At 35.6% G+C, this 13,038-nt stretch overlaps 2 protein-coding genes across 3 annotated transcripts; both read left to right on the top strand.

The window, feature by feature from the left end:
• Nucleotides 1-290: 290 nt before the first annotated feature.
• LOC121252469 (defensin-like protein) lies at nucleotides 291-1,086 on the top strand. The gene is made up of 2 exons (XM_041152134.1): nucleotides 291-469; nucleotides 587-1,086. The coding sequence occupies exons 1-2, from the start codon at nucleotides 316-318 to the stop codon at nucleotides 754-756; spliced, it is 324 nt and encodes a 107-aa protein (XP_041008068.1). The 5' UTR covers nucleotides 291-315; the 3' UTR covers nucleotides 757-1,086.
• Nucleotides 1,087-2,832: 1,746 nt separating this feature from the next.
• LOC121252470 (defensin-like protein 1) lies at nucleotides 2,833-11,295 on the top strand. 2 transcript variants are annotated; one of them, XM_041152137.1, is made up of 3 exons: nucleotides 2,833-2,889; nucleotides 10,642-10,720; nucleotides 10,838-11,295. In XM_041152137.1, exons 2-3 carry the CDS (start codon nucleotides 10,657-10,659, stop codon nucleotides 11,005-11,007), a joined length of 234 nt encoding a protein of 77 aa, XP_041008071.1. In that variant the 5' UTR covers nucleotides 2,833-2,889; nucleotides 10,642-10,656; the 3' UTR covers nucleotides 11,008-11,295. The 2 variants fall into 2 exon arrangements, with proteins under 2 accessions (XP_041008071.1, XP_041008070.1); XM_041152136.1 differs by lacking the exon at nucleotides 2,833-2,889 and having other exon boundaries at nucleotides 10,561-10,720.
• The last annotated feature ends 1,743 nt before the right edge of the window (nucleotides 11,296-13,038 follow it).

Raw genomic sequence — 13,038 nt, 5'->3', positions numbered from 1 at the left:
AATATATCAAAATAAAGGAATAAATAAAATGGATAAAATAGAAATTTACTTACTTAAAAATAAATAAATAAATAAAAACTCTATCATTTCTCATCTGAATTAATGTAATTCAAGATCTGCCGACGTACAATAACTTTACAAATGCACTGTCCTCGATCTTGACAGCACTATGCCATCGAATTACAAGCATGCTTTTTGGCTCGTGTATCGATATCGCTCACTCTTTCACAGATCAGCATTTGTATTTGGGAAATACTAAACCCACATAGATGACACGAGAGTAGTACGTACGTGTCGGTCTCGACTCCAATATATATGTGGGCGAGTATACACTTGGCAGAGTTATTATTAGCATTTGGAGGAGGTATAAAGAGTTGGAGACTAATAATAAGAAGAAAGAAGAAGAAGATGATGATGGAGAGGAAATCACTTGGGTTTTTCATGTTACTGCTCATTTTCTTGGATTCTCGTAAGACTTTCTAGCTTCCTATCTCCACTATTTTGATTTGTTGACATTTAAGTTTATTCTGAATACGAATGATGTCTGTTTGGGTTTTTGTTTTATTTATTATTTTTTTCATTACAGAAGAGATGATTATGCCAAGTGAGGCAAGAGTTTGCGAGTCACAGAGCCACAAGTTCCAGGGACCATGCGTTCGCGACAACAACTGTGGTCTGGTGTGCAAGAACGAAGGTTTCTCTGGTGGCAAATGCCGAGGATTCCGTCGCCGTTGTTTCTGCACCAAAATTTGTTAATTGGTGCCACCAGAGATGAGGATCATTGCACGCATGCAGCATATGGGTTTTAGTAGATTGAAGTAATGAATAATTGCCATGCATATTTTATAGCTCTAGGGTTAAAGTACTTTGGCTTTGTGAGTTATGTATAAATCATGATGCCTGCACATGTTGTTAATGCTGCATGGATCTTGAAGTGATCAATTAGTACTACTGTCATCTAGTCATGACTTTCTTGCTCCATCCATAGTGTTTGTAATTTGTTTGAATAAAAGTACTGAATCTGAGTCAAGGTGTCTGTCATCTATTCGTGACTTAATTTCCTGTTAATTAATGGTGTTTGCAATTTTATATATATGTTAACTAAACGAGAGAAGTGTGTACGTATTTGCCTTTCATTTTATGGTTTTTCAACCTAATTACGTAACAATAACGCTACCATATGATACAATCTTATAAAGGGTCTGACTGTTCACCCCAAAATAATAGCCTTTCAATAGAAACATGTCACGTACGTATGGCAACTATGTTGTGACCGCACTCCAGCAAAATTCCAATCTCATGAATCCCCATCACTCTCCTTCACTCCCCCTTCGACATTCAGCTACAGTATCTTCGCCCCCACAGCCCCCTCGCCCACCACCGGCCACCTCTTGGCAAACACAGAACAAAATAGCCTCGCCCACCCTCAGCTCAGTCCCCCTTCGTTCCCCCTCTCTCCTTTGCTTCCCCTTGCATCAGTCATAGTACCCTTGCCCATCCGCAACCCCTTCACCTATCATTGGTCACCTCTCGGCAAGCACCGGACAAAATTGCAGTAGCCTCTCGCCCACTCGCAACCTCTCCCACCTTTAGCCACCTATCGGAATAAAAAAAAAAAGAAAAGAAAAAAGAAATCTCGTCGTTCACCCGAGCTACCCCTCTCAGCCACCAGCTCTCGACAAAACTAGATGCAAAACTCTCGGAATCGTAAGCCAGTGCATATCGATGGCACAGTCTCAGAATCACACCATTGAAGACCACTCCTTAAGCTATGCAATTTCGTTGGGTAATCTCGAATTTGTGGCTGCGAATTATAACTCTCTTGCATGTATTAATGGTTAGATTTGTTAGAACTCTCTTGTATTAACGGTTGGATTCTGTTAGAACTATTTTGGGTTGAATGTTTGTATTTAGGAAAGCACAAATGAGTCACAAACTGTATTAGTTGTTGAATTAAAAGAAAGGCACGACATATGTTTGAAGAAAAGCTCAAATGAGCCACAAACTGAATTGGCGGTGTTGTCACATAAATAACATAAATGGTCCCCATTTTCTAGGTAGAAATCATCATTAACAGTCAACTAGCAATATTGGCATGAGATAGACAATAAAAGTGGTGATATTGAAAAATAATAAGCAAGACACAAGCCTCACAAACTTAGGTAATTTAGGCATGGAATGGAACTAAAAGTTTAAGAATGGAGCTTTCTGGAATAGCACATATATTCCATTTCTGCTTGTGTGTTTTTTTTACCCAAAGTCCATGACTTTACAATTTTTTCCCTTAGGTTGAAGGGAAAACCAATTTTTTCCATTTTTGGCTCATAAAAGTCTAGCTTCTTGTAGCTGCTACTTAATTATTTAGTGCTTCAGACCTTGTTTCATTGTATGTTTTTTTCCCTGATAAGTAACTTTATTTCATTGTTTTAATGCTACATTTGCTATCTCTTAGACCTAGTGCCCCCATTCCCTTTCATATTATTTGTTTATGCTCAATGTTCCTGTCTCTGTCTACTACAGTCAAGTCAAATATGAGACCAAATATAGCTCATCTTGAATGCCCCTACCCCTCTTTCGGTAACCTAGACCAAATATAGAAAACAAGAATGCCTCTACCAACCTGCATACCTTCGACCCCACTAATGCCCACACCTGCATACCTGTCGGAGCAAACTGCATGCAAATCTGCATCATGTAAACAAGATTACCTTAGTTTCATGAGGTATCTCTAAGTAAGAAGTCTTGTTTCTAAACCCATTTTCTTATTGCTACATGCACTACTAGCTCTCAAATTTAGTGCTTACTTTCTTTCATATTTTCCAAGTTCTCATCCTGGTTTAAGTTCTTAGATTGTAAAAGGGGAAGAAAAAGTTATTTTGGAACGAGAAGGTATTTCATGAACGTGTTGTGATTGAGCAAGTCAAATTTAAAGCAATGGAGAAGAATTATAGTAGAACCTTAAAAATATTGTTGTTGTCATGGTTTATTTTTATTGTAATGAACATGTGGTGGTGAATGTAATGGACATGTGGTGATTGATGTGGGAATGTAATGGACATGTGGTGACTAATGTGAGAATGTAATGAAAATGTTAAATGTTATTCTTTTTATGTAAATGGTGAATGTTGTTCTTTTTATTTTTATGTAATAGATGTTTCATACAAAGATTACCAATCTGGACAGCAAAGCTTCAAACCATAAAAAGACACCTTCAAACATAAAAAATACCAGATCAAGACATGACATAATCACATAAAAATATAGTTTCAAAACATTCGGAATTACATAGAATAATAAATTCACTCTCAGTTACATCCACTCTCAGTTAAAGACTATGAAAAGAAAGCAACAAAGCTTCAATCCACTCTTCAAACCTTCAATTCACTCTACTCTTCAAAGCTCACAATTTACTGTGTTCTTCCATGTCATATCAAAATAAAGAGGGATTAAATTAACTTTGCAATAGAATTTGTTTAAATTAACTATCCATAACAAAGGAGACAAAGACAAAAATTTTATACTCCACTTAAACAACTTTACTAAGAATCCAAATTTAGCTCAATGTTGTCAGACCGCACCCCAAGATCCCTACATAAAACACAAAAAAACACAAAAAATATTAACTTCTTCGATGAAAGACCAAAAAATAAAACACAAATATTAATAAGGTATTATATCTCACTGAAAGACAATTGTTCCTCACATGTCCCTCATTCTTGCAAATGCTACAACGTCTTTTCTTTGTTGTTTGAGTTTTTTTAGGTTTTTTGCTCTCAAAGATTTTAGTCGTCCTTTTGTTGGCACTCGTGGAAGATCCTGGACCGTCTGTGAAAAATTCGATATAACTTAACTTCTTAACATCTGTGAATCGTTGGTTGGCACCTCTCAACATGGTAAATTTGTTTCCTCGATATCTACATGATCTTCCATAAGAAGTAACTCTTTGTGAACCTTCTCTAATGCAAGAGAGAGGTTGTTCAGTTTTTTTTATTGACTGCGACTCAAGTTCTGCAATGTCATAAAATTGCATCATCAACTTACTTTTTCTCAAAAGCTGATAATCTTGTGTTAGGACTTGCCATTCAAAATGTGGTATGTCTGGAATAGGTCGACTCTTAACATTAACAGTTCATCTTTCTAGAACATACTACTGCATCAGTCTATTTAATTTCAATTTCGTGGCAAGGACACATAAGATATGCCTACAGAGAATCCCCATAAACTCAAACATGTGGCATGTACATGTTGCATGCAGTTCTTCACCACTCTCGAATGCCACATAATAAAGATGTATTTCTTTGCCATGACTCCATATGTTTTCCTTCCACCCTCTTTGAAAATTTTTGTTGATTTGTACCGTTGATTATTAAAAAACTCATCTTAGAAGATCATGAAAGACTTTCTAGTATAAACCATAGTCGTCTCCTCTTCAATTTTATGACATGTTTTCAATATCGTCCGTGTAGATTTTATCCGCACATCCTTCTATTTCTCTTTAAAATAACGTGCATATATAGCTTTCTCATATTGATGCAAAAGTCACTAACCATAATGCTTGACCGAACATAATCCTTGAAAAACTTGTTCATGATTTCACTCATTTGAGTTGTTGACGTACCTGCACAGAATGTTGAACGCAAGTAAGCTAGAACCCACTTATCACGTCGACTGTAAAGATTTTGCAGCCAATTATTTTCTCCTAGCCCATACTTCACTAATATCGAATTTCATTTCTCCTCAAACTCATCAGTTGTAATTGTCTCATGTATACAATGACAAAAATCTTTTTGAAAGTCTGAAAACTTGTTATACACATAAGACAAGTGTTCTAGAAATTTCTGTAAAATATGTCACAAGCACAACTTGTGAGTTGTATTTGGAAGTACCTCTGCAATGACCTTAGCCATGAATTTGTCATTATCAGTAATTATGGTTGAAGGAGCACGCCCAAGCATTGCCTTTTACCATGTTATCAATAATCATATATATGATTCGGCTGTTTTATTAATTAACAAAGCACAAAAAAAAATTATGGTTTGGTGATGATGGTTAACTCTAGAAAATGGCACAAATGACATCTTATAAATATTGGTCAGGTAGGTGGTATCAAATATGACAACATTCCAAAAATATTGGTATGCAGCTCTAGATCGGGTATCTGCCCAAAAATAACTTTTCATACACTCATCCTATTAAACTTGCATGGAGTACACAAAATCGGATTTTTTGTATTGTCGATCAAGAAAGTAGGCATATAACCTTTGTGCATCTCCCTCCTCAAATAATTTTCTCCTTTTGTTTCTCAAGTAATTTTCAACATCATTGCCAATACAACCAATATTAAAATCTTCACCTGAATATTTACTTAACACCGACATTATCTTTCTTGTCGGCACATGAGACACATTTAAAGTCATAATAAGTTTTTTTTGGACTTTAGTAACTCTCATATGTCCACGGAGCAAGCTCGTACTTCTCGGCATAAGGAGAATATGGTTATGTTCAAGTATAAACTTGTTAACTATCTATTTTTCACCATCTTTTTTTTTTCTTATCAAAACTTTACATCCAATTTTTGTCTTAGCAGGTTCAGGAATTGTTCGTTCTTTTTGTTTCCGACTTTCCTGTCGGTATCCTTCCCTTGAACAAACATAGTTGACTGCAACTAGTTTCACTCTCTCTTCCAAATTCACTCCATCTTCCCCCTTCACATTACATTGTTCTTCTACACTTTCAGCCTCAAGTCCTGCATTCTCAACTTCATGACAAGCTCCATACATTTGTAATGATATACATGATATTTACGTTATGAAATGAAAAGTTGTAAAAAGAAACTAGATAATAATAATTTAATCTAAAAGATAAGGAATTTATCATGCAAACAAGTAAATTATTATCAGTACCTATTCTTTTATTTTCAGACTCTACGTACTACTGCTTTCAACAAATGCTTTTTGTGCCTACCCTTTTATTCCCAAATTCATTTGACTACTAGACAAACTTTCAACAAATGTTTTTTGTGCATAAGACTCGAAAAGTCTCAAAAGCGGCACCATGATATCGGCTTGAAGAAAATCGGGAGAAAACTGAAAAATGAAATTAAATTGAAAACAGAAATATAGGCAGGAAAAAAGAAAGGATTGAAAACTGAAAACTGAAAGTAAATTGAAAACTAAAATATCGGCAACAAACTGTAAGAACCTGGCTTTGAACAGATTCCATTGACCTCTAATATTCTAATGGTCTTGAGTTTGGTTTCATACTATGAAAATAATAGATTGCAGCTGATGCGAAAGAGATGGATAAGGAGATTTTTGCATCTATGAACACATCTCCTACTCGAGAATCATAGGAAAAAATCCAAATTAAAAATTACCATGAAAGTGGCTGAGATGATAAGGCTGCTAAAGTGCACTCCTGCGGCGGCTTGAACGATAGAAGCCGTTGAAGTATTTCGGGTGTGAATAGGGCTCCAATCAATCTAGTGTAATAAGTTTCATGTTGGTTTGGTAGACTTGCTTATGTGTATTAGTTTTAACTGAAGGCTGTTAAGACCAAAAATACAGCCCGACCAGTCCAAAGTAGACCTGCTACTATATCGCTTTATTTTGCACACTTCTCATTTTGATCGTTTATGTATTTAATTTTTTTTACTTATTACCTTTGACAAGTACTGTACACTTTATTCACATGAATGATTAATATAGAGTGCATAATTATATAGCAAGATTTGTAGAGTGCATAATTAATTGAGAATTTTATATCAAGCATATATATATATATATATATAGCTAGCATATGATTAATTTGCTAATTAGCATCAAAGAATATTCTGTAAGTATATATTTTCGAATTATAAATTATTAGAAGTCCTAAACAGTATATAACTAATGTATAATTGTTTCTGCGATAACAACGAGGTTGGTGGCCCGAGTGGCAGTGTGAAATTAATGAAAAAGAAGGCAAATAAAGTTTCAAATACGACAAAATTAAAGTTACATGCATGATGCCGACATAGCTCGAGTAGCATCGAAATCCCAATTAAAATCACCGACAATTTATTAACTTTAATTTGGAATGACCAAAGTGGCTTTAATTTGGACAACAAAAGCAGTGGCAGCGCATGACTACTCTCAAATGGCTTTGGACCGTCGGTAGCAGAAATTCTGTTCACTACAAGTAATTAAAAAAGTATTATTTTATGTGATACCTTATTTATTATAAAAATATTATAAAAGCCAATTTCAGACGACTTGGCATTCATCCCGTACGTGCAAATTAATCGATTTGATCTTTTATATATATATACATATATAACCTGTCCTTTTGATTTAACAAGAATATTACAGTTATAAAGAGGTTATATAAAATAAATTTATAAATTAATATAAATTTATAAATTTATTAGATCTATTTTATAATAAAAATAATTTTATAATATGATATATCACATCAAAATATATCGGTTTATAAATTTATTTTTATATAATTATTACTAAAGTATTTTCCATTATTAATATACCGTTTGCAAGAGACTCAAGGCTCGGTTTGGATACCGGAATGAGATGTTCATCTCATCTGAAACTTTACGTAAGTAAGTTTTGCGTAACCAAACACTGATGTTGGGGATCTATGTTTCATCTCTGACGTTTTCAATAAAGAATAGAATACCTGACATAAAACAGTGAAAATAAAGTATAAACAGTGAAAAGCCGTCTTCACTGAGCTCGTCGCCATCCTCTGGCAATCTTTTGTTTTTTTTTTTTTTTTTTTCCCTTCTCATTTTTAATCCACACCGAAGGCCATTTTCGAACCCAGCCTTTTACCCCTCCATTTGATCTGCAATAAACCACCCCCGTGCCGCCTCCCGTGCCTGTGTTGTACTAGCTGCACCATTTCCGGCCCGCAGGTGATACATCGAGAAGGCGCGAGGCGTCGTCTGGGACATTGGAGCCCCATAATCAAGTTACCGTACCCTCTGACTCCCATTTTTGTTTTTACCGCTCTACTGTATCGTTTTAATTTTTTTTAATTTTTTTAATTTAGTGATTAAAAAAATATTTTTTAATAATATTATAATTTTCTTACTTTTTTAAAATATTTAAAAGTATTAAAATATATACATATGAAAAAATAAAATAAAATCCTATAACTAACTGTAGTTTTTAGCGGTAGCTGAGAGCGGTAATTATAGCATGGTCCTTTTGCTCGTTTCGAAAATACTACTTTACAGTCTGAAATCTATCGCTCAAGTGTACCATTTTTCATTTTAATTTTTTTAAATTTTTTTATTTAATAATTAAGAAATAAATTTTAAATGTATTGATATATATATTTTTTATTTTTTAAAATACTTAATTATATTAAAAAAATTAAAAAAAAAAAAGATCAAAATAAATTAACGATATAAATCAGCAATGCTATTCAAACGCTAATATCCATCTAAAATCAGGCATATACGTGTTAAAAAGAAGTCAAAATAGGAACAAAACGAAAAAACATAAAACACCTATATATGTTAAAGTTCGAATCACGCTTAATTAAACATAAAATCTTTTGTTTTCACAATTTTTCTTAAATTTATATCATTTAATCATTATAATTTTTTTAAAATTTAACATAAAATAAAATAAACAATTCAATTTTTTCAAACTCTAAAACAAAAGTAATATTTAAAAATTATATTCAAATAATATTTTATTCAATTTTTAATTTTAATCTCAACTCATCTTATCTCTTATGTGAAAACAAACGAGATTGACAATGTTGTGTGGGAAGTAGACAATGCATTTATCAAAAACTCATCGATCAAGCATTGCAATATTGCTTCCTCATTCCATCGTTTCCGCTTCATTGATATAAAAAGCCAAAGTTTTGAATCTTTGAATAACCTACAACACATGATTAGAACTTGCATTTTATTCAAGTGTTGGCCTCACTATGGCATGCATCAGACAACACAACAGTCGATGAATTCCTTGGAAACCAATTAAAATGTTGTTGTGATCTATATATCACGTCGGCGCGCATTAGCAACAAGATCATCAAGGCATCAATTTGGGACACTAGTAGCTACCAGCTATGAAGGGTTCTCTCTCTCACTTCACATCTTATTTTCAGTTTCGATCTATTTCAAATTTTTGTTGATCTCCCTCTATTTTTTTCTTCTGTTTTTCCCCTGTAAAGTTGTTGGGCACGGGGTTTTGAGTCAATGTGAGCCTTGTGAGGTATGTTTGGAATTTGGATGGTTCAAACTTGTTGTAACATGGCAAGAGAAAAAGAAATCTATGATTGTTGTAGTACAAAATCTTAGAAAGGTTAGAGGGAATTTGAAGTGAATGAGTTTCGGTGTATGAGGTGGTACTCTGTTTGGTTCGTGTGAGGGAGGGGCCCATCCCAGAAGGGTTTAGGCCCAAGGAGGTCAAGTTACGGAACCCTAGACCCAAAGACGAAACCCAGCAGTATGTTGAGAGCCCGAGCCAAAGGACCACGTGCCAAGCCCGTAATCGCAAACCAACCCGGGAAGGCCTTTAGGCACCAAGCTCGGATACGCCAATGAGAGTGTCTCAAGACTCGACAATCTATCAAGCCCTACCGTATGGCACCAAGCAGGACGCCTTACTATACGTAAACGACTGTACATACCCAATTGTGGTCTTGTCAAATTCAAGGCACTTCACATTTAATGCATGTGTCAAAAGACCGGACACGCAACAACATAGCCCTCGAGTAAATAGGACGGCTCAACCGCGATCTGATACCCAATCTTGGCATGAGAAAGGTGGCAGTAGGTCTGAACTAGCACGGCTGACACGCTACGATCTCCATCGGTCGCCTAAGCAGTAGATTGACACACTGTTGCAGCAGGGAATGAGTGGTAGCAGGTCTGACTTAGGTATGACTTGACACACCACGATCTCCCTCAGCAGTGGAGCTCGGATCAGATATAAATAGCAATCATCCCTTCTACGGGAAGACTCTCTTAAAATCCTTTATTATTCTTTCTAATCTTCTGAGCTTCTCTCATCACTAGAGAATTATTCATTGACTTTGGCATCGGAATGACTCCGGACGTCACTGTAGCCTCTTCTCCCTCTTAGTTGTAGGTGGCGTGGAGCTTGTTATCGTGGTACTGTTCGGATTGCGAAACACGACATCAACAATAAGTAGAAACTATAAGGAAAAAAAACTAAAGTACTTTTTGGGATCTTATAATTTCAAATCAAATGCATGAAATCAAATGTTAGTATTATTTTGTTGTTTGTGCTTGGAAAATGAAGGTAAATTTATGATATTGGACTCTTTCGGGTTTTTTTTTTTTCTCCGTATCAAAATACATGAATTGCTTATGTTATACCTCGTTGGACAATAACAGTACAAATGCACTGTCCTCGATCTTGACAGCACTATGCCATCGAATTAAAAGCATGCATTTTGGCTCGCGTATCGATGCTCACTCTTTTACAGATCAGCATTTGTATTTATATATGCACCGGCCGTCCGATCACTCTTTTGCTGGATCGCTGACACGAGAGTAGGACGTACGTGTCGGTCTCAACTCCACTATATATGTGGGCGAGTATACACTCGGAAGAGTAATTATTAGCATTTGCAGGAGGGGATAAAGAGTTGGATCCGAAGAAGAAGAAGAAGAAGATGATGATCATGGAGAGGAAATCACTTGGGTTTTTCTTGTTGCTGCTCATTTTCTTGGCTTCTCGTAAGACTTTCTAGCTTCCTATCTCCACTATTTTGATTTGTTGGGACATTTAAGTTTATTCTGAATATGAATGATGTCTGTTTGGGGTTGGTTTCTTTTTTCTTTCTTTCATTTCAGAAGAGATGATTATGCCAAGTGAGGCAAGAGTTTGCGAGTCACAGAGCCACAAGTTCCAGGGAACATGCGTGCGCGACAGCAACTGTGGTCTGGTGTGCAAGAACGAAGGTTTCTCTGGTGGCAAATGCCGAGGATTCCGTCGCCGTTGTTTCTGCACCAAAATTTGTTAACTGGTGCTACCCGCAGAGATGAGGATCATTGCACGCATGCAGCATATGGTTTTTAATTAGTAGATCGAAGTAATTAATGAATAATTGCCATGCATATTTGTAGCTCTAGCCTCTAGGGGTTAAAGTACTTTGGCTTTGTGAGTTATAATATAAATTATCATGCATGGATATGTGTTGTTAATGCTGGATCTTGTAGTGATCTATTAGTACTGTCATCTAGCCATGACTTTCTTGCTCGATCCATAGTGTTTGTAATTTGTTTGAATAAAAGTACTGAGCCTGAGTCAAGTGTCTGTCTGTCATCTAGTCGTGACTTAATTTTCAAATACGACAAAATTAAAGTTACAACATATGCATGATGACTAGATAGGTCGAGTAGCAACGAAATCCCAATTAAAATCACCGACAATTTATAAACTTTAATTTGGAATGACCAAAGTGGCTTTAATGTGGATAACAAAAGCAGTGGTTGCGCATGACTACTCTCAAAATGGCTTTGGACTATAGGTAGCAGAAACTGTGTCCAACACTAAGGGATTTTATTCAAGTGTTGGCCTCACTATGGCATGCATGCATGCATCAAAGAACACATGCAACAGTCGATGAATTCCTTGGAAACCAATTAAAATGTTGTTGTGATCTATATATCACGTCTGCGCGCATTAGCAACAAGATCATCAAGGCATCAATTTGGGACACTAGCTACCAGCTATGAAGGGTTCTCTCTCTCACTTCACATCTTATTTTCAGTTTCTACTTCAAATTTTTGTTCTCCCTCCTATTTTTTTTTCTATTTTTCCCCTGTCAAGTTGTTGGGCACGGGGTTCTGAGTCAATGTGAGCCTTGTTAGGTATGTTTGGATGGTTCAAACTTGTTGTAACATGGCAAGAGAAAAGAAATCTATGACTGTTGCAGTACAAAATCTTAGAAAGGTCAGAGGGAATTTGAAGTGAAAGAGTTTTTGGTGTATGAGGGGTGGTACTCTGTTTGGTCAGTGGAAACTATAAGGAAAGAAACTAAAGTACTTTAGTTTTTGGGATCTTATCATCTCAAAATCAAATGCATGAAATCAAAAGTTAGTATGTTTTTGTTGTTTGGTTGCTTGGAAAATGAAGGTAAATTTATGATATTGGACTCTTGGGGTTTTTTATTTTTTTCTTGGTATCTAAATACATGAATTGCTTATGTTAAACCTCATCCAACGTTTTATTCTTATGGTTTGGGTAATTCAAGACTAAATGACATTCATTGAAAAAAAAAAAAGCTTGAAAACTAAAATTCACAAGATCATATAATAAACTAAGCTCACGCATAACACGGGTATAGACTTGCTACAAATAATTTGTCACAAATAATCATTTTATGCAATAACTTCTCATAAAACTGAAAAAAAAAAAGGTGATTTGTGAGATTCAAAGTTATGGCTAGACAAAACCACACCAAGATCATTAACTAATTAAGACCATTGGGAAATAGACGTTTCGAAGTCATGTCTAGCTAGACTCTCACCTAGTCTTGGGTGGTGAATTTATGAAGGGTAGGGTACTGAGGGAACTTCTGTTTCTCTCCATCTATCTCATAGGGCTTGGGTAGTTGGGGCCTGGGCTTCCTTATATAGCTTGGCACGAAGATTCACTTCTTCTCATAGAGCGATCTAGGAGGCGATGTGCCATTTATATAGTGAGCAAGCTGCGCCATGCATGGGTGATCGATGGTTTTTGGTAAACTAATTTGGCTGTTTCTTATTATATGTTGTCCCTAGCTAGTTCCTTCAATGGGTGATGGTTTTGGTTCTTCGAGGTAGTCACACATGTTCTTCTTGCCATTCAGAGTTCCCAAGTCCTGTTAACTGTGCCAATTAAACCACACCATGCTCGATCAATCCGATTTTGAACAACTCATAAATTTTGTTCCGTAGTTGAAAGGAATCAAAGGCGCTTACTGTTTTGAGACCACGGTCCACGGGCATTTGTTTTTGCGTGCTTTATTAATCTTATGAAAAAAGTTTGTTCTAAAAAAAGTTTATAAATT

Source organism: Juglans microcarpa x Juglans regia, chromosome 2S, assembly GCF_004785595.1.
Source record: "Juglans microcarpa x Juglans regia isolate MS1-56 chromosome 2S, Jm3101_v1.0, whole genome shotgun sequence".
NCBI lineage: Eukaryota > Viridiplantae > Streptophyta > Magnoliopsida > Fagales > Juglandaceae > Juglans > Juglans microcarpa x Juglans regia.
This window is presented reverse-complemented; position numbering and strand designations above follow the sequence as displayed.

Bases quoted from the DNA above. Each gene is read 5' to 3' on its own strand.
- LOC121252469 (XM_041152134.1), top strand. From the start codon at position 316: ATGTGGGCGAGTATACACTTGGCAGAGTTATTATTAGCATTTGGAGGA. The intron at 470-586 runs GTAAGACTTTCT...TTTTCATTACAG, and splicing joins GCTCATTTTCTTGGATTCTC to AAGAGATGATTATGCCAAGT.
- LOC121252470 (XM_041152137.1), top strand. From the start codon at position 10,657: ATGATGATCATGGAGAGGAAATCACTTGGGTTTTTCTTGTTGCTGCTC. The intron at 10,721-10,837 runs GTAAGACTTTCT...CTTTCATTTCAG, and splicing joins GCTCATTTTCTTGGCTTCTC to AAGAGATGATTATGCCAAGT.